This window comes from Microtus oregoni, unplaced genomic scaffold (genome assembly GCF_018167655.1).
Source record: "Microtus oregoni isolate MIOR12 unplaced genomic scaffold, Mior012 000002F_ref0000024, whole genome shotgun sequence".
NCBI lineage: Eukaryota > Metazoa > Chordata > Mammalia > Rodentia > Cricetidae > Microtus > Microtus oregoni.
Window position 1 is genome coordinate 56,823,943 of NW_024543061.1, and position 20,052 is coordinate 56,843,994.

General features: G+C 56.2%; 1 protein-coding gene across 2 annotated transcripts in view; it reads right to left on the bottom strand.

The window, feature by feature from the left end:
• Nucleotides 1-549: 549 nt before the first annotated feature.
• Nucleotides 550-20,052, bottom strand: part of Plxnd1 (plexin D1) — a 39,570-nt gene continuing 20,067 nt past the window's right edge. Inside the window, exons 9-37 of one of the 2 annotated variants that reach the window (XM_041638926.1) lie at nucleotides 17,866-17,970; nucleotides 15,770-15,859; nucleotides 15,493-15,586; nucleotides 14,949-15,103; nucleotides 14,342-14,493; nucleotides 13,711-13,810; nucleotides 13,489-13,628; nucleotides 13,109-13,276; nucleotides 12,937-13,027; nucleotides 12,532-12,789; nucleotides 12,289-12,438; nucleotides 11,636-11,750; nucleotides 9,971-10,078; nucleotides 9,786-9,898; nucleotides 9,110-9,214; nucleotides 8,727-8,857; nucleotides 8,325-8,523; nucleotides 6,702-6,848; nucleotides 6,410-6,566; nucleotides 5,763-5,866; nucleotides 5,622-5,685; nucleotides 5,034-5,068; nucleotides 4,713-4,817; nucleotides 4,070-4,233; nucleotides 3,203-3,350; nucleotides 2,313-2,453; nucleotides 1,920-1,994; nucleotides 1,609-1,762; nucleotides 550-943 (exon numbers count right to left, since the gene is read on the bottom strand). In XM_041638926.1, coding sequence (XP_041494860.1) covers nucleotides 1,646-1,762; nucleotides 1,920-1,994; nucleotides 2,313-2,453; nucleotides 3,203-3,350; nucleotides 4,070-4,233; nucleotides 4,713-4,817; nucleotides 5,034-5,068; nucleotides 5,622-5,685; nucleotides 5,763-5,866; nucleotides 6,410-6,566; nucleotides 6,702-6,848; nucleotides 8,325-8,523; nucleotides 8,727-8,857; nucleotides 9,110-9,214; nucleotides 9,786-9,898; nucleotides 9,971-10,078; nucleotides 11,636-11,750; nucleotides 12,289-12,438; nucleotides 12,532-12,789; nucleotides 12,937-13,027; nucleotides 13,109-13,276; nucleotides 13,489-13,628; nucleotides 13,711-13,810; nucleotides 14,342-14,493; nucleotides 14,949-15,103; nucleotides 15,493-15,586; nucleotides 15,770-15,859; nucleotides 17,866-17,970 — 3,531 coding nt within the window. In that variant the 3' untranslated portion in view covers nucleotides 550-943; nucleotides 1,609-1,645. Of the gene's footprint in view, nucleotides 1,763-1,919; nucleotides 1,995-2,312; nucleotides 2,454-3,202; nucleotides 3,351-4,069; nucleotides 4,234-4,712; nucleotides 4,818-5,033; nucleotides 5,069-5,621; nucleotides 5,686-5,762; nucleotides 5,867-6,409; nucleotides 6,567-6,701; nucleotides 6,849-8,324; nucleotides 8,524-8,726; nucleotides 8,858-9,109; nucleotides 9,215-9,785; nucleotides 9,899-9,970; nucleotides 10,079-11,635; nucleotides 11,751-12,288; nucleotides 12,439-12,531; nucleotides 12,790-12,936; nucleotides 13,028-13,108; nucleotides 13,277-13,488; nucleotides 13,629-13,710; nucleotides 13,811-14,341; nucleotides 14,494-14,948; nucleotides 15,104-15,492; nucleotides 15,587-15,769; nucleotides 15,860-17,865; nucleotides 17,971-20,052 lie in introns of both variants that reach the window. The other variant, XM_041638915.1, reaches the window with a different exon arrangement.

A 20,052-nucleotide genomic window follows, 5' to 3' on the forward strand; every position in this document is an offset into this window, starting at 1 on the left:
CCACACCCTGCTTCTGGGGAGAATCTCACTGGCTCAGCCCTGAGGCACTGGGCCCCCAGGGGGCTCAGTGTGTGTCACCCCAGGTTAGATGGTCAGGTCCAACTGCTGTGGGAAGAGTATAGGCGGCAGTTGGCTTCAGGGAAACTGAGTACGGTTTTAAAGACCAGATGAGAGATTTGGGGTGTGGGTGTGGTCATTTTGGAACCCCTCAAACTTGGAGGTAGAGACTTGCCTAGAGGGAGGGTGTTGGGCAAGGAGAAAGGGATCCAGATGTTTTGTTCTCTTTGGCCTTCTTGGCTGTGTGAGCCCTGAAGACCCTTTCACCTGCTTGGCACTTTCTACGTCTGCAAAATGAAGACAAAATGTCTGCTTCTCTTAGGTTTGAATAAAGACAAGGTAGGGAGTGCGTGCGGCTCAGTGGAGAGGGTGTGCTGAAGCCAGCTCAGGGCCCTGGAGTCCATGTTCAGCTTAGCACAGATGGGAGGTACATGAGGTGACCTTTCCTGGGTGGCAGGGCGGTCCATGGGGATAGAGGGCACAGCCTCAAACTCCCAGCAGGCAGAGGGCAGAGGTCCTTTAGGTCATGTCTATGGTAGGATGCGAGGCCAGGCTCTGCACTTCCTCTCTGCCATGAATGGGATGAAGAAACAGGCCCATCTCCCCCCTCGGCCATCTTAGGACAAAGGCTGAAGCCCATAGGAGGTTTTCCCAGCAGGCTTTTATTATAAAGAATGTTCCAGATAGTCCCAGTCTTCCCCTCCAGCCCAGCCTCCTCAGGCTCTGAGCCAGTCCCAGTGGCTATGGAGGGTGGCCTGTGCTGGGGACAGGGAGTACTTTCTGTCTCCTGGAGCAGTGGTTTCCAGTGTCGCACCGGGAGCCCCTGGGGACCCGTGGGTCTTCTGCACAAGCAGCAGCTATTCACAGTTGGTGCGCGATAAGTTTTCTTTTTTTAATATATAAAAGATTTAAAAAACAAAACGAAAAAGTGGTGCTCTTTAGAAACACTTCCAGGAAGATTGGGTAGTCCAGCTACAGTCCCGCATCCTTGACCTTCCCCTTTCTGGGGGACCAGGAACCCCCAACCTGTCTCCTTCTCTCCACCATTCTGTGGGCAACGGGCACTGCCCCTGCTGCCGTTGGCCGATGGAACAACAATAACAAAAAATCTGACCCTGCTTGGAGCTGTTGGCAGCCAGGGCCCCCTCTAGGGGAGGGACACAGACAACTTCTAGGTGGCTGAAGCAGAAACTGCAGGATCCCCTCTGCCAGGTGGATGAGGTAGTGTTCTGGGATATGGCCACCTCTCCCAATGTGTGCTGAGCAGCCTGGGACAGAGCGAGCAGGCAGGCGCGGTCCAGGCTGTCCTGGTTGGCTGGAAAGCCTTCTCAGGGACTGGCAGCGATGCTCAAAGCCCTTGTCCTAGAGCCAGGTCTCGGGCAGGTGGAGGGGACAGAGATGCCCCAGGGGACGAGGCTGAGAGCTCTGCAGCCAGGCACTAAGAGGTCAGTGTCCTCCCTCCTACCCCAGCAGGCTCCTCTTTGTCAGTTCCCTGCCCAAGTTAAGAGGAGGGGGGAAGAGACCAAATGGAGGCCCAAGTGGCCTGCGCACCGTCTCTCTGGCAGTAGCTCCTGGTCACTCTTCTGCCTCAGGCCTCGCTGTAACACTCATAGATATTGTTCTCCATCAGAGCCACCACCTGCTCAAACTTGTGCTGTAGCTGGGTCCTGCGGGCAGTGGGGTTGGCCTCCAGGGCAGCCATGATCTGAGGGGAAGCAGAGGGTCAGTTGTACCATGCCTTTGATATTGAGAGGGCACTCACCGGTGACATCATCAAAGTGCCAACACCTCAGATGAATCTAAAGGGAGAAGTTCATTTTTATGGGCCGAACTTTAGGCCAATCTTGGGTGGGGGAACTCACCTGTGGGCGATACCTCTTAGCGTATTTATAGATCTCAGCCATGGCCACGTTTGTATTGAACTCATTCTGGTATTTCTGTAAAGGTGGGGCGAGGAGGAAGGGGAGACTTAACCCTCCGGGTTAGGACCCAGCTCGCTCACTTCCCACAGTCCGATCGGACTAATTCAGGCCCCTCCAACCCAGGAACACATTGGTTTCCTGGACCCAAAATTCCAACCTTCCCACATCTTCTGGAGGGCACGCCACTCCATCCTTGGACTTCGGGAAAAATATGTTGATGGAGGTGTAGGCAAAGGAGAGAAACTGAGGCTGCCCCCAAATTCTTACCGTGTCTCCTGCCCCAATCTGCCCCACTGCTACTACCTCCTTGCCTAGGCCCCAGAGGCCACCTACCCGAGACTCCTCGGCCAGGTGTGCATTCATTTCCTGTTCACTGAGAGGAGTCATGTCCTGGATCTGTTTGTAGTAGCGCTGCACGATCTTCCTGTATTCGGGGATCTCCTTTGCGTACAGGAGCTTGTTGGTGGGCGAGTCCTGGGCAGGGAAGACCACAGCAGCTGGGTGACTGGACTTGTCCCCACTGCCACCTAGAGGGCCTTAGTGGGTCCTTAACCATGGTTAAGTAACCCTCACTCAGTCACACTTTGGACCAGGGACGACTCTGGCCCTCCCCGTCTCTTGCACGAAGGCCTTGGCCCACTATGCTGGGGGCTGTCGGGCTGGTGACCCACAGAGGGACTTTCAGTTAATGGGAAGAGCTCTGGGCTGTGGGCCAGCAACCCTCTGCTGCACGCAGCCCGCAGCCTGTCTTGTTTACACCCTTATTAGGGTGAAGGGATTGGTGGCTGAGATGGCTGGAAGCTGGTTCCCGGCTGCGGGAATGCTTCCCACCCTGCACTTCCAACACCCCAAAAGCGCCATGTGCTAAGTATGCTGGCAGCTCTTTGTTGTCACGGGATGCATGTGTGAAGTGGTGACATTTCCTTTCCCTTGTGGGCTCAGACTGTTGGGCTAGAGACAGGGCCCTGCCTTCACCCCACAGTGCCAGCCTAGCTCTGCAATCCCATGGGTGCTCAGGGCCTCAGACTCCTGGGCTACCTAAGCCAGGTCACCTCTCTTCCCAGAAGACCTTGTGGCTTCTGCTTTCTGAACCAGCATTCCCTCTGCCGTTGGTAGGTGCCTCTGGGGCTCCCTCTGGTCTGCCACCCACTCCCTGCCTACCTTAAATGATTCAGATTCAGGCAAGCCCCTTCCCCTCCTCAGGAGTAGCCGGAATAACTAACCTTGCCTAGCTGGAGGTCAGAGATGGAGCAGGCATCGATGAAGGCCTGCGCGATGACAGACAGGCAGGCATCGATGTGGTCTGTCTTCTCTATGTCGAAGACAAACTGAGGGTTTTTTAAGATGTTCACCCAGAAGCGGAGGGGAAGGCTGTGGGGCAGGGATAATGGGGGTGCAGGAGCTCAGTGGGGGGTTTTGGAGGTCAACAATGCTGATTCTTATAGCCCCTGCAGCTTCTGGGCACCTCGCCCTTCCCCTGCCAGCTAGAGACAACCCTCATCCCAAAGAGCCTCCCTCCCCTAGCTAGCAAGCTAGACTCCTGGTTCTCATTAGAAGCCCCCACCCTGCGGCCTGAGTCCAGACTCCTCCCCCACTCGGCCTTGCACGCAGAAGGCAGGGCTGACTGTCCTCAGGAGGCCAGAGGGGGTTGGGGACAACCCCCTTCTCAGTCCTGCAGAGCCTGGGGTGCCTGCTCCCCTGAGCAGGGAGAAAACAGCAACTAAAGTTGCACCGGCATTTCTCTGAGGGTCAGGCTGAGAGTTTTGGGTCCTTCTTGGTGGGGTATGTAACCCCCCTCAAAAAGCTAAGATGGGCCTCAGAAGAAGCTACGAACTAGGTGTATGAGTCAGAGCTGCGTGTATACTGCCATTCCCCAGGCTGTGCGACCTTGGGCCTGGATGGCTGCTGCTCTAAGGGCCTTGGCTTCCCTCGGTATGATGGGGGCAAGCACATAGGATGCTTGCTGGTTTTACAGAGGGGAAACTGCAGCACAGAGAGCCAAGTCTCTCACCCAAGCCAGACTCTGCTTCTTGGTGCCCTGCCTACCCCGATGCCATCACATCATCTGTGCCCCACCCCAAGGCCGCCACCTGTTGGTCTTCCAGATGTGCAAGGTGTCAGGGTCAGAGATGCCTCTCTTCTCAGCCTGCTCCTCCAGGAAGTCGAAGAAGTACTTGACGGCCAGGGGGGGCTTGTCCTCGCGGATGCTCAGGATAGCTTTGAACAGGTCATCCAGGAACTTCTGCAGTGTGCCCTGCAGGGAAGACGTGGGCATTAGCCCAACCTCAGAGCATCTTTTTATTTTATGTGCACTGGTGTTTTGCCTGACAATATGTCTGTAAAGGTGTCAGATCCCCTGGAACTGGAGTTACAGACAGGTGTGAGTTGCCATGTGGGTGCTGGGAATTGAACCTGTGTTTTCTGGAAGAGCAGTCAGTGCTCTTAACTGCTGAGCCATCTCTCCAGCCACCCCACCCCCAGCCTCAAGAGTCTTGACTGTGATTTGTCCATGACACTTTCTTGGAGGAGTGGGAGTGCTCATCAAGACCCTGAGGCATGGGGACAGGGTCAGGATGTGGGCTCTGGGTGCTGGCCTGAGTCTTTCGACCTGAGGATATGAAAGTGCCCCTGGGTCCTTTGCTACTGGGTGGCAGGAAGAATACACAGACTTCTTCTTAGAGCACAGGGCCCCCTTCAAGCCCCTACAGGGGTGGAGACTGAGGTGGAGCCCACCTTGGTAGAGAGCAGGCGGGTCAGGTAGATCTCTGGCAACACCTTCTTGCGGTGGCTCTGCCGGTGGGACTTCTTGGGCTCTACCAGCTCATCTGTGGGCAGCACCTGCAAGATGGGCAGGGTTGGTACCCTTCCCAGGCACTCGCCTCAATTCTCCCATGGAGTCTGACCTGTGATCCCAGCCCCTGGGCCCACCCATTCCCTCACCCACTCTGGCTTTTCCCAGGGCCTAGGAGCACTTTCCTGGAGGCTCCAGGAGGCACTAAGCCAAAGCCACGCCCAGCAAAGCCAGCTCCCCAGGGTCTGAGGCCGGGCACTCACCAAATGGAAATACTTTTCTGTGTCCAAGTCTTTTACTGCAAAGGGGAAACACACAATAAACAAATGAGGGGGAGGGGAGGGCAACCCGAGTGGGTGGGGGAAGAGGGGGAGAGAGAGATGCAACCCGAGTGGGTGGGGGAAGAGGGGGAGAGAGAGATGCAACCCGAGTGGGTGGGGGAAGAGGGGGAGAGAGAGAGAGAGATGCAACCCGAATGGGTGGGGGAAGAGGGGGCAGAGAGAGAGAGAGATGCCCAGAGAACAAGTTGTAGAGAGATGGAGAGCCAAGATCTGACTTTTTCACCTCATGGGGGAACCCTGGGAACCCCCCTCCCCAGGATCTGGGCCTGGGGCATGTGAGGACGTGGCCTGGAAGCAAAGGGCCATAGCAGCCAGCTTGGACCTGGGCATGGTTGGGGCCTCCTGGGGCTTTGCTCTAGCTGCTGGAAGCAATCAGTTTTGATACAGCATGGAGGTAAAGCTCCCCCCCTCTCCCTGCAAGCCTCAGTTCCCCCAGCACCGCTCAGAAGGATCCCAGAAAGGTACCTCCCTCACACCCACCTGGATCCCTTCCCCAGCTCCAAGCCCTACCTCGGCCCAGGGTGTTGTCCTTCTTGTCTGTGAGGCTCATGGCTAGGGAGGCACCCTCAGGAATCTGACGGAGGAGAGGTGAGGTCAGAGATCAGAGGTCAGAGAGGAGAGGGGACGGGGTGGCTTGGTCAGGTTGGGCACCTTGTAGTGGGCCAGCGTGTTCAGTTTCTTGCGGCCGTCCTCCACCACTGAGGTGTCATCCAGGTCCCGCAGGACATAGCTCTGGGTGCTCGAGGCAAACCATTCTGGAGGAGAAAAGGGGCATCAGGGCTAGGGAAGTGGGTGGCCCCAGGGGCAGCCATTAGCCTGGGCCACAGAAGCTTCCCCTTCTCCTTTTGGAATCAAAGCAGGCCTAGCTCTGGGTGCTCGAGGCAAACCATTCTGGAGGAGAAAAGGGGCATCAGGGCTAGGGAAGTGGGTGGCCCCAGGGGCAGCCATTAGTCTGGGCCACAGAAGCTTCCCCTTCTCCTTCTGGAATCAAAGCAGGCCACACCCCTTTGGGAGCCCAGCTGTTGACCCTAACTGTCCGGAGTTAGAGCCCAGGCAGGGCCTGGTGCAGCGTGAACTTTTAGGAACGGTTTCTGGTAAGTGGTCTGTGACTCCTACACATCCTTCAGATCCCAGCCCCCCAAGCCCTCTTCGAGGAGCATTTCTTGATCGCTCCCTTGCTGTTGCCCACAGCTGCAGAACAAAAAATTCTTCCTTAAGGGGAACTCCAGGGCCTCGACTAACACGGGGAAAGAGGCTGCAGCGGCCAGCAGCCAGGCACGGCGCCTGCCCTTGCCCACCGAGGTCCACGTCCTCCGCCCGCGGCCACTGTGAGTAGGGTACATTCTTGCAGAAGGCTTCCAGGATCTTCTCCTTCACCTGCGTCAGGGTGTCGGTGTCCATGGCCCGCACGCTCAGAGAATCCATACCACAGCCCTGGAAGGACACGTTCAGGTTCTGCACGAGAGAGGGGGCAGCGGCAAAGGGCCATCGTCATCATCAGGTCTGGTGACCAGGACAGCCCAGCTAAGAACACCCACCCACTAGTGGACCAGTGCCCTGGCCCTGGCCCTGGCCCTGGCCCTGGCTCACCCGGGGCTTGGCCTCGATGTTTTCCCTCAGCAGCCACTCCTCATTGAGCGTGTAGCGGGCTTTGCCTGTGATGGCGTCGATGGAGCCTTTGTTGATCTGCTGCTTGATGGCGCACAGCAGCAGGAAGAAGGGCTCACCCACTGTCTCCTGTGAGCGTGAGGGTTGAGGGTCAGGACTCATGGCACCGCTATCTCCTCTGTGTTCCAGGCTCTAAGCTCTGGTCCGCAAGTGTGCCACATACTCCCCATCCCCTCTCAGGTGGATGTCGACACCCACACCCTCTCTGGAGTGTCTCCCCTGCATCCTAGCCACACATCCAGGGACCAGCCATCCTCACTGAGGCTCAGAGAGGGCAAACACCCTGTCCAGCGCCGCACAGAAGGCAGAAGTAAAACTTGAACTCTGGACTCCTATGCCTGAGTCTTCCTACAAAGCTGGAATGTGCTCAGGTACGGCTGAGTGGACCCAGGACCCAGAAGAAGCCTCGGGGGAAACCCAAGATGGATGCTTCTAGGGAGTGTCAGCCCAGTCAGGTTTCACAGCCTACCTCCTACCACCACCACCATCACCACCACCGCAGCCTCAAGCTGACCTTTGCCATGGTGAATAGGCTTGGAGGGAAAATGAGTTTGTCATAGTACCAGACTGCTTTGGCGGCAGTGCCAAGGCAGCTGCCAGCCCTGCTTCCTGCTGTAGTGGTTTGGCCTGGGAGTCACCAGCACCCCATAATCTGACGGAGGAAGGCCAGGCGAAGGTCACCCGCAGTGGCTCTGAATGCGTCTTCTCTCCTAGTGTCTCCATTTCCCTTCTATTCTCTAACTGTCCCAGGATGATCCACAGGGCTCCTAGGCTGGGGTCTCTCATTTGACAAAACGAAACTAAAGTCCAGAGAGGGTAATAACTTGCCCAGAACCACACAGCTAGGTTGTTCCAGCGACCAGTCACAAGCCCAGAACAGTTAAGGTTCTGGTTCTGGGTCCTGTCCAGGCCTTTGCCTTTCTTGAAGGATGCCTAGGCGACCCTTGGACCTTTGCCACCACAGGGTAGTTGGATCCTGGGGCAGGCCCTCGGGTTGTTCTTTGTGATGTCCTAACTCCAGAGAGAAGCCCTGGCTCCCTAAAGCTTCCTCTCCTGATCTTGGCCCTGGGCTACTCACTTGGCCTTGACCCCTTGGCTCCTTCCCACTGAACCCTCAGGGCTCAGGGTGAGTCACCTGCTTCAGGAAACCCTCCTGGCTTTTCCAAACAGTCATCAGTCAGACTGACTAAGCTCTGCTCTACGGCAGCTGCTCAATCCTTAAAGTCTTGCTTCTGTGTCCCCCCTCTTCCCTAAGGAAAGGAAGGCTCAGGAATGCAGGGGCCTGAACTCCAAATACTGCTCCCCAAGGAGGGCTTGAGGACTAAGGCTAAGGGACAAGAAGACCTACCAGCCTCTGTCTGCCTGAGAATGCTATGTGCTCTTGGAGCAAGCTAGCCAGCCAGATCTTCTCCAAGCTTCCATTTCCCCACCTGCCCAAAGGGGTCCCGTTGAAAAGGCACCCACCCCAACACCTTAATGAAATTAGGTTTGCCTGCAGGGGCGGAGCTTCGGGGTGGGGGTGTATGGGGGGTGGAGTGGGCTTACCCTCAGGCAGCCATACATGCAGATGGACATCCAGTTGGTAAGCATTTTCTCTACCACTGACTCGGTGCGCCGCAGCATGAGCTTGGGGTTCTTGGCCGCTGAGGCATCGATGAGGTCCACCAGCAGCTCCTTCATGATGCTTGTGTAGTACTCCAGCTTGCCGTGCAGTGCAATGGTCAGCAGTGACGCCAGGCTGCACCTGCAGGCACGGAGTGTAAGGCTGAGCCACCTCCTTGCTGGACCCAGGTGGCCCTCGGTGGAGGCTCCCACAAATTGTAAAGCAATGAGGAATTCCTCGGAGTCTCGGGGCCTGCAACTTGATTTTCAGTGGGTAACAGCTGCCCCGGGGATGTGGGGTTGGCTGGGGACCCATGTCCCTGCATCTCCCATAGCCTCCCTCACCTGTCCCGCACAGCGAAGTCCTTCTGCTGCTCCAGGGCGTGGACAAAGATGATAAGGAAGTGCTTGTTGTTGAGCAGGGAGGAGAACAAGCTGATCCCCTCCTCCATGCTGGGCCGACAGTGTTCCGGGATCTGTGGACATGGAAGGAAAAACTGGTGCTCTGCATCCCAGGAGGCCCCAGAGGGGCAACGATGGCTGTAGGGAACCCAACATGCCCTCTCTGTGCCACTTTCCTGGGCATGAGATCATACGCCCAGGCTCTCTGCCTGGCCTCAGGGACCAGTACTCCTGAACGGATGCTTGAATGCCTCTCAGAAGGGAGGACTGTCCACCTTCTAATGATTTGGATCATTGGGTGCAGGCCCTTGGGGCCGGGCACTCACGTTCCACTCTCCCAGCAGCGGGTGGGTTTCCTGTGGCGGGGTGTTGCCTTGGGAGTTGAGGGTCTGCGAGGGTAGCACATACCGCTCTTCATAGAGGGAAGAACACTGCGGAGAGAAGCCAGGGCTTTAGCAAGGCAGACTGGCAGGCACCTGGGTCACCCACACATGGGGGAGAGTGGCAGGGCCACATGGTGGCCAAGGGACCCGGGCTCCCTAGAGGGGCACAAATCACTGTGTAGCACAGCAAGGGATCGGAGGCTCAAGGGCAAAGCAAAGTCACTGAGTCGGTGCAGTGGGGGAGATGGAGGCAGGCTGCTATGCTCTATGGTTGGGAAAAGCTGGGGGGAGGAGTTCCTGAAATGGTGGAGCCGGGTGCTCCCTTGGACTATTTATTGCACAGGGGGCTTACTGCCCATGGACCCTGGACCATCAAGATGAAACGGGCACGTGGAGGCCGGGACATCTGGCCAGGACCTGGGAGAGTCCTTGTTTCCCTACTCAGCTCCCTCGGTGTGGGGATGGGGAAGTCAACAGGGGGACATGACAGCAGTCTTCCACATAGAAAGCTAAACATGAGAAAAGGAACCCGGGTGGCTATGGGCAGGAGTGCAGGCCCCACAAAGGTGCCTCGATTCAAACTCCCTGTGATGACCAACGCACGTTGGAGGGTGTGTACCTTGGGGAAGAAGGTACGAGTCACAAAGTGCTTGTATTCCAAGAAGGGGATGCCCTGGCTACGGTTCAGCTCCTTGGTGAGATCCGTCATGTCTGTCTGCAGCTCTGCAAAGCCTGTGAGACAGACCAGCAGCTGTGAGTGATCCTGCCCAGTCAGGTGCAGCGCCACCTGACCCCGCTACCCACCTTTGCGAATCTCCTCGCGGATCTGAGACTCCATCTCTTCCATCTGCAGCAGCGTCTTCTGCCAGTAGCGCTCGGCACGGCGGCTCTTGGTGCAGAAGACGAACAGAGCTGTGGACAGCAGAGGGGCGATTCAGGTTCCCAGGGCCCATGAAAAGGTGTCAACGGGAACCTGCTAAGGCAGGCTGTGGGCCTGGAAGGACAGGGTCTACCCACGGGCCTCAGTGTCTCTGGGCAGGAGCAAGCAGGTGTCATCCTCAGTCCCTCTGCCCTTTGTCCCTCCCCCGACAACTCAGGGCTGGACAACCCTTGATGACTTTTCTTAGAAAGAGAAATGTGTCAAAGTGCAGTCACCAGGGCCTTTCTCTGAGCAGAAGAATTATGGGCAATTTGTTTCTTCTGCCCCGATGTGCCTTGGGAGTTCAACTTTTCAAAGCAGTACACAGTACCTGCCTGTCCTGTGAGGCATGGCGTATCCATTGGTATATAGAGAAGTATTATGGGTAGTATTTTTAGGAACAATATATCTAGTGTTCATCTTCTTGCTTTCCCTGATACTTTTTTATATTGGATAGAGTAATTTATATTACTATTACTATTTGCACAAGTGATGGCAAAAAAAAAAATCTTGGCAAAAAAACTTGTGCAAATATGAGGACCCGGGACTGATCCCCAGAACTCATATAAAAAGTAGGGCATGGCGGCATGAGCCAGACATTTGAGTGCAGGGAAGGCAGAGAAGAGAAAGGTGGATGCCTGGGGCTCGCTGGCCTGCAAGCCAGGTGAAGTCAGTGAGCTCCAGGTCCCAGTGAGAGATCCTGTCTCCAAATCTAGAGGACAGCCACTGAGGTACCCCACCTCTGGCCTCCAAATGCACACACAGACTGTGTAACCCATCCGTTTGCACACCAGGGTGTCTGAGCCTAACCACGTGTCACGTAACCATCAGAGTTACCCAATGTTAGAATATTCTCACTGTCCAAGGGAGACCCTTACCCTGTAAGTATTTCTCCCCACCTCCCCCCTCTCCCAGATAGCCACTAATCATTCTGTCTCTATGGATTTGCCTGTTCTGTCTCCTTCAAGTAAACAGTTGGGCAATATGTAACCTCTCTTGTGTCTATCTTTTTCATTGTCCTTGTTTTCAAGGCCCATCTATGCTGTGGAATATTCCTTTTCATGGCTGACAACTCCATTGTATGGATATACCACATTTTATTACACACTTAGCATTAGATGGCCATTGGGCTGTTGTGACCTCTTAATTATTATAAGTAATATTGCTACGGACATCTGCGTATAAGATTTTATGTGGGCATATTTTCCTTGCTCTTGGGTAGGTATCAAGTGTAGATTACTGGGCCAGCTGTTAGGAACTGACAGGCCATTTCCCAAGGAAAGCGTACCTTTGTCCCCCCACCCAGCAGAACAGAGAGGCTCTGCTCTCTCTGCCATGTTGCACACATTGCTTTAACACACAGGATCATTTCCCCTGAGCAACCTCTCTACAACAGCCTCCAAATTCCTCTGCCTTGTATCCAAAGCCAATTTCGGTCTGAGTACAGAAGGTCTGACCAATATCTGCCACCTTCTAATTGTGCCCACTCCTTACCCACTCTCAGGGACTCACAGATGCCCTCCCGACTCTCTCTCGCGCAGGAGACTTACCAACCACAGAGAGCAGCAACAGGACACTGCAGATGACAATGGACACGACGATGGCTGTCTCGCTGCCCCCCAGCTGCAGTGTGGCGATGGTCTGGTTGAAGTTCCCCACCTGGATCTGTGCACAGTGGGGTGGCACATCAGGCTTTGCCAGAGCTGTGCCTCAGCTCTTCTCACTAGCTGTGTGACCTCCTGATTAAACTGAGATCCAGCGTTTGGCAGAGAGGCCAAATCAACACAGGGCTGTGATGACAACAGCCTAGGAGAGGTCACAGGGAAGCTCATGCAGTCTGGCTGTCGTCTTGGAAACAAGTGAGGGGTAACTCAGCAGGAGGTAGACAGACACAGTACAGCAATACCTAAAAGCCATCCCTGCCCCGTCCCGCCCCTCCAGACTGTCTCTGCTCTACTCCATGATGCTACACAGAGACAGGCTGTGGACAGGACACACTCTAGGTGGGACACCAAAACAGGCAGGAGCAACTTTTTAATGGCTTCTGGTGCCAACTAATGACTTGGGTCTCAGTTTCTCCATCTGTCAAGTCAGGGTATAAAGCTCTGCTTTGCGGAGACCTAAGTTACTGGGTATGAAAATACTCAGTGACCTCTGTACCCAGAAGCCAGGCCTGCCCACTTCCAGAGCCCCGCCCACTCACTGTGATGGGCAGCTGTCCCTCAGCTGTGCCCAGAGACTCATTGACTGAGCAGTGGATGACTCTGTCTGAGACGATCTGGATGTCGCAGGACACCTGGCCAATCTTGATGTGGTACTCATGGCTCTCGAGCCCTAGGCTGTCTTGCTCCTTCTGTGGGTATACATGGGATGCTGGGATGGGGGTGGGGTTCCCAGGTCAGCTGCCCCCGGCTCCCATTACCCAGCCTCCCAGCCAGGTGCTCACATGGATGACTAGGGTGAGCGGCTCCCCTGGGTGATGCTTGATCCACTTCTCCCTCTTGGCTGTGGAGAACTGTGGATTGGGGAGGTAGTCCAGACGGAACCGGCTGCCCCTCTGTGCCTCTGCAGGGTCCAGCAGCTCCTCAGCCGCTTCATCTGTATACGTCCGGCCATTGATGAAGAAGTCTACGGGCGCTGAAGCATTGCTCAGGGCTCCAGGAGATGGGCAGGTGATGAGTGTGGAGTTGAGAACCTTGCAGAACTGGGTAGGATGAACCCACGAGGGTGGAAAATTGAAGGATGAGGGTAAAGGGGGGAGATGGAGAGGTCAAGAGGAACAGACATAAGCTGGCTGCACGGGACAACCTCGGCTCCCAGCCCCTCACCCCCATCTACCCTGCCCCCTCACCGTGGGCTCCCGGCCGATGTGGTGTACTGCCATTGATACGTTCTGTACCATGTGGAAGCGCTCGCCAGCCACAGTGATGGTCCTGCCACCGCTGAGGGGACAGCAAGACTTGTCAGGCTCCCCGCAGCCCGGACAGTGAGACACAGTGGGCGTGGGTGGGTCTGGATCTCACCTGACAGGGCTGCGGCCTGGCCGGATGGCAGTGATGACTGGGTTCTGCATGTACCAGAAGGTAAGGTTTCCATGCACGCAGCCCCGGCTCTCAAAGCGCACACACACAGGCACTAGAGTGGGCAGGGTCCCTCGAGGCACAGTGCAGGTGATGCTGGTGGCCGTGCGCCTATGGGGAGTGACGAGCGGATGACCTCAGTGTGGCCCTTTCCAGTTGCTCACCCACTGCACGTACCCTGGCCTTGTCTTCTGCCACTTCTGCCCAGTTTCTCCTTCCCACATCCACTCCAAGCCAAGAGGGGAAAAAGCTAGGCATACCCGGATGATACCTATGGAGGGGGTCACCCACCTCCCAGCTGCCAGACTGTGGGCATGGCTTACGTAAGATCCGTGCAGGGGTCTGTGTCATTCACCAGGACCTGGAGCATAGAGCCTACATGGAGGTCACTGCCGTGAATAGTGATCCTGGTGCCCCCTGCCTTAGGACCCAGGGCAGGCTCCAGGGAGTGGACCACGGGTAGCTGGGGAGAAGCAAAGGGGTCAGGCTCTAGCCGCAGGCTTGTGGGGAGCGAGCTGGATGGCAGGTGGTGGTTGCCTACTTACCACATAGGAGAAGTGTTCCCGCGACCTGCCCTCCTTGGAGGCGTTCACGGTTACCACGTCTGAGAAGACCCCTGGTGCGGGCCCTGTGGCACACACGATCCTGAGGACAGGCAGGCATGTGGGCGGAAGGTGAGCCAGTACCTGTGTCTGCCCATGGGGCCTGCCTCCCACTCACGCCAGAATGCCCACCCAACAGTGTTCCCCACAGGCAGTGGTCACCCTAGGGTTGGCCAAGCAGGGACACACCAGTCCACTGTTTCCCCCACACCAGGCAGTTTGCCCAGCTAGTCTGGGTTAGCCACCTGTTGCCATTCTCGGCAAGCCTGGGTCAGAGCCTTCCAACAGGAAGTCCCGCTAATTTCCTGCTTGCAGAAGTCCCCAGAGGCCTTTGGGCCCAGCTGCACCCGATTTTTATACCCCATCAGAGCCCCCCAAACTTTACTAGTATCAAGTAGTTCTCATCAGAGCAAGACGGATGTGTCAGGGAAAGCCCAGAGGGCTTCTCAGAAGAGGCATCAGAGTGCTAGCAGGAGAGAGGAGTGGCCCAGGCAGAGACAGAGGGAGGCCCAGTCATTGCAATGTGCCATTGTGGGGGCGGGGTGAGGGTTAGGTTGGCATGCCTGACACTCACTCCTCTGAAACTGTGTATCTGTCAGCCAGGGGTTCACAGGGTACACTGCCAATCCACACACCGTGGGCCACATCACTGAACCGGCGGCCTAGGTTCCTGCCGCGGATGGTCAGCAAAGTCCCGCCGTCCAAGGGGCCACTCAGAGGCTCGATCTGCCGGGGAACCACGGTGTCCCTCTGACTGTCGTATGTGCCCACAAGAGGTCACAGACCCAGCAGAGGACAAGGAGCCTCAGAGGGTTCAGAGGGCTGGGACAACCGGTGAATGGGCCTGAAGACGCCATGGGGCTCTTGGTGGCCATGCCTGACCACAGAATTCAGCATCTAAGCCAGACACTCATTGGTCTAGGGGTGGGCACTTTTGACCTAGGCTAAGCCAGTCAAAATCGTTCCCTGAGACTTTTCTTAACTAAATCAGGCTGGTGAGTTCCTGGAAATCTCAACTGCCACCAGGATGGGTTCCTGGGTTTCTGTGAAAAGTCAATGGTCAAAGGCCCCACCTCCCACCTCCCAGTGACCGTCCCCTATTAAAACAGTAGCCGCAGGAGGCGACCTATGAGTCAAGAGTGCTATGTGTGTCAGCAATGCCTGGCATGGCATGTGCTTACCGCTCGTATCTCAGGGGCTGGGCAGGTGCCGGGGACTGGCCGCAGGGGCCCTCTCAGGCGACAGCCATCATTCCAAACACAGAGGTGACCCAGGTCCTCACGGCCCAGGCACTGGGAACAGTCAGGGCTGCCCATAGCACAATTGTAGACCACAACTGTGGACACAGGACAGCATGGTCAGCCTGAAGCGAGGCAACTCCGGGGTCAGCACCCTTAACGTTCTTGGCCAGCTTCTAACTGTGCAGCCCTGTGTCCAGCCCCCAGTTTCATCAACATTGCTTCTCTTCAAGGGCTCACTGATTCCTGGTCAGTCTTTCAGTAAAGGCTTGTGGCCTCACTAGACACAGGAAAACAGGGCTCAGAGAGGGAAATAAGGGCCTGGAGGTGACATGGCCTCTGGTCTAAGGCTGGCCACCGCAGAACGGCTGGCTCAAGAGTCTCAGTGGATGTTTGGGCACTTACGGGGTATAAAGTTTGTGGCTGCCCAGGGGAGCCCCCAAAGCTGGATGCCTCCAATGACCAGTGGGACAGGGGGGACACTCACCTGTCATGGGGTTAGGGCTATCTAGGAATCTGTCTGGAGGCCCCTTCAGTTTCAGGCTAAGTGGAAACACCTGGCTCTTCTGGGTCGTGTGCAGCTGCAAAATGAGGAAGTATGAAAGGCAAGGGTGGGGTCTGGGTCTCCTGTGGGGTCAAGGGTGTCACCAAGATGGACCAGGGCAGGGGAAGGGGGGGAAACCAAAAAGCAGAGGCACGTAGAGAGAGGAAGAAAGGAGGCCGAGCAGGTCTCTTCTGTGCCCTGCTGGGCTCCTGCCACTTACCACCACTTGGTTGCAGCGTACCAGCGAGTCATTTATCCACACAGCCTCGAAACTCTCTTCCAGGCCAAAGCTGCACTCCAGGGAGGTACCCTACAGACAGAGGGCAGAGGCTTTACAGCACCCATCCCTCAGACCTCTCAGAACATGGCAGCTGCCACCCTGACAGGAGGGCTAGGGACTCCACCAGCCTTTTGCCCCCAGAATCTCCTCCCTGGTCATCAAGTCAGGGGCTGCAGACACTGAGGACTCTGGTCTATGACACTGACAGTCTCCCTGTCACCTCCAGTGTCCTAAACCAGTTCCTGACGCCCTAGCTCCAGGAGACCTTGTCTGCCCCTTAGACTGAGTCTCTGGTCTCTGCCCTGCAAAGCTAAACCCTAGACACCCCGTCAATCTCCGGGTGGCATGTGCCAGGGCTTCTGCATGGGCCGGTCTCTTCCTTGCCATCAGTGAGAATCACCAGTGTCCAAATTCCAGCTGCAGAGAGCCTGGTTCCCCTAGGCCCCCTTGGATCAGGACACCCCATACACAATCCTGCCCTCAACAGCAAGGGGATGCACACTGAGGGACCTGTTCTGCTCCCAAAGCCTGCCCTGTCCTGCAAGTGTTCTGTTTCCACATGTCTCCTTACCCACCAGGAAGGTCCTAGCTGACCATAAGGCCCTTTACACACCCTTACAAGCAGCAGAAGTTGTGGAAAGCTCAGGCCCAACCTCCCATGTGCCTAGCTTTAAATCCCGCCTTTGCTTATTCCTTATGTGGCCTCATGCAGTTGCTCTGCTTCTCTGAGCCTTGGTTTTCTTAACTGTACATTATGTGAATAGGTCTTCTGGGCAAAGTACAGACCCTATGTTTTAGTGGCTTATGTATACAGGTGTCTAATGTGTGCTTTGCTATGGATGGTATGCAGGAAGTGCGCAATAAATGCTAACACATGAAGCAGGGTCCAATTCCTCAGTCTCAACCTGCTCCCTCTAGAGCAGTGCCAATAAATATTTGCTGGGTGACAACAGACTAAGACCCCAGAGCCATGTGCCAGGACTTCCTGTTTATGTTCCTACTGTTGGCAGATAGGACTCCCTGAGAAAAAAAAGCAGGACAACCTCTTCTTCCTGGGGTCCTAGCCGGAAGCTAACACAGGAAAGAAGCTGCTGACAGGGCCAAATGTTGGTCTATTCCCAGTGTGCAGAATCACAACTGGGTCCCCTCTCCGAGGACATGGCTGAGTAGTCTGTAGCAGTGCTGCCCAGCATCCAGGCCTCCAGCCGCTCTAGAAGCATCGTCAGGCAAGGAGCTGGGGAGTCCTGTGACTGGTAAAAGCAGTAAATGCGCCAAGAGCCACACAGCTGGAGAGAATCAGCCAGGGCCGAATTGGGGCTACAGCCTCCCCACCCTGCTCCTGTGACCCACCAGGCCCTGGCACAGTAGGCCTCTGAGTGGAGAGCAGCTCCACTCTGGCCCTCAAGAACTCTTACCCTATAAGGGGCTCCCTGACACATCCCAGATGCCTGGCACGTGGCCCCCATGTGTGACAACTGTCGCGGGCCTCAACTCCCGCGTTTCAGTGACAGATGGCATGTCCCAGGAATTAGGGAGGCTGGCATCCTTCCAAAACTCATCAACCCCCCTCTGCCACATTCCTCCGGGAGGGGGGGTAAGTGATGGCCACATCCCCTCCCCAAGCACCACTTCCTCCCTCAGTGGTGTCCCCTCTAGACCTTAGGAATTAGGAGCATGGCCTCTTCTGGCCATCCTTGGGAAAGACATGGGAGCCTTGAACTGGGTCAGTATGTTCCACAGAGCTTAGAGCACCCAGGGTCTTGCTCAGCCTGGGCGGGACAGACAGAGCCCACATGGACCTCATCTACCAGTGGACTGTGGTACTAGGCAGGGGGCTGGGCCACTATGCCAGGGAGCCTCCAGGGCAGGAATACTGGGGTGTGGCCAGGGTTCCCTTGGCAGCTGCTGATTGTCTGCTGTCCCCCATCAGCCTGGTCTTCCTGTGCCATGTCTTACACAGCTGGAGTGGGGCTCAGAGAGAAAAGCAGGGCCACCATTCTGGATGCTGGGACAGACTTTGCTCAGCTTCTACTTACATGGAAGAAGGCAGCATTAGTGAGAGGCACCAGGATGTCCTGGGAGCCACCTGTTGGCACGGGTGCCAGGGGCGAAGGCAGGATCTGGGGACAGTCCTGAGGATTCTGCAGACCAAACAGAAGGGGGTCAAACAGGATGTTACACACAGTTCTTCCAGCAGCCTCCACAGCAGAGCCTGCACCCTGCTTTCAGACCAGAAAACAGAAGCAGAGGCAGAATGTTCCATCTAGGTGGAGTCTGCCTCCTGGATGTGCTCCTCAGACGCAGTGACTGGCTATCGGGGTGGAGAGCTCTTGGTGGCTGGGTCTTTGGGACTCAGCCTCCCAGGACACTGGGCCAGGTCTGACACTGCCCTCGTGGCTCTTAGGAACCATACCCCACTGTGCAGAAGAAACTAGAGCAGAGAAGGCAAGGGCTGTGGCCACACATTCTTCACATTCCTCTGAGCAGGATGTTGGGGACCAGATCTGTGCTGGAGCCTCAGAGTCCTATGTATTCACATCTCAACATCTGACCTACTGGGGCCAGAAGTCACAGAGCCCAGGTCGGTCATGCACCCTGGGACCACAAAGACCTTATAGCCAAGGACCTCTTGGCCACATCTGGCAAGGCAAGGATTAGGGTAGGACAGGGCTGGGAGGGACTATCAGCCTGTGTGTGCACTTGAAATCATCCTCTCGACAAGGCCCCCTTCTCCTGGGGCAGTTTTTCCTCTGTTCTTTCCCTCTCCTCCTCCTTCTCTTCTCCTCTGACCCCATCTCTCTTTTGACACAGGGTCTCACTAGGTTATTCAGACAGGCTGGTCTCAAGGACTAGGTCACAGGTGGGCCACCACATCCACCAGCAACCCCATCTTCCACACACCGTGTGCTTGCCACATGATCCAAGCCGGCCTCAAATTTGCCTTTTCCTGCTTCAGCCTCCTCGGTGCTGAGATTACATACAGGTGGGCAGCCATGGGACATTTCACATACTATGTGGGAACCAGAGAACCCTGTTTCCATTTTGGAGATGAAGAAATTGAGTCACAGAGGAGGAAAGCAACTTACCCCAGACAGGGCTTTGGAGGCCTTCCAGTGAACACACGAGGTCCCCTTAAGAGTCACCTGCTCCCTCTGACTTCTTATAATCCAGCCCACCAAGATGAGCAGAGCCACTTTATGTAGAAGGTCTGTGGCCTGGGCTGAATCCTGACCCCCCCTCCAAAACCCCACACCCCTGCCGGCAGTCCCCCAGGTCTACCCGTGGCCTCTCGGCCCCACCATCTGCCTCTGAGGCTGGTCTGACCTGGACCAGCCCTCAACAGGCTCATCATGATGAGACTGACCTAGACCCTTAAGCCCACCTGGCCTGAGAACCATCCACGAGGTAGATCTGGGTCCTGTAACTGGACAGTCTCAATACAACTCCGGTGGAACTGGAAAGGACATTGTCCAGCTCCCTAGACTGGGTGGGAGGGGTCCCCAAACAGCGCCGGCTGCTGAGAACATGTGGCACCAAGAACGAAGAGCCTGAACGTGGCATCCCCCAGAGGTTCAGAAGGTCCCGAAGTGAACCAACCTTCTGACTGTTCACTAGCATTAGCTGATAAAAGTCCAAGGACCAGAAGCCATCTGGGTTTTCCTCTGAAAGAGGACATGGGCCTCCCTTTCCTGTTTCCACCCAGGCCATCAGATGGTTTTTCCCCTTTGCTGCCCCGACCTGCAAGCTTGGGAAGCTGTAGCTGGCTGTACCTAGAGCAGGGATGAGTGGGAGGGCTCAGGAACTACCATCATGTAGGTGTGTGCAGAACCTACTCTAGTTCATGTAGGTTGGCACTGAGCCTCTCCTTGCCTGGCTGGAACTGCCAGGGAACAAAGCTAGGTGGCCAGGATCCCAAATGTGCCATTGGAGAATGGAGTCACAAGAGTACCCAGAACAAGCCCTGGCAGCCCATCCCAGCCAGCAGTGATGGACCCACTGACCAAGCCACTGGCTGTGGCCCAGCCCACAGTCGCTGATGCCTGTCAATTCCCATCCAACTACCCGGTCACGGGCTCCAGCACTGTGCCACCCTGTGGTTTGAAACACGCCAGGCTCTCATCCAGCTACCACTTCCCATCCCACTTCCAAAACCTGACATCACACCGCCCTGGGAGCACCGCCCTGGGAGCACCGCCCTGGGAGCACCGCCCTCGGAGAGGCGC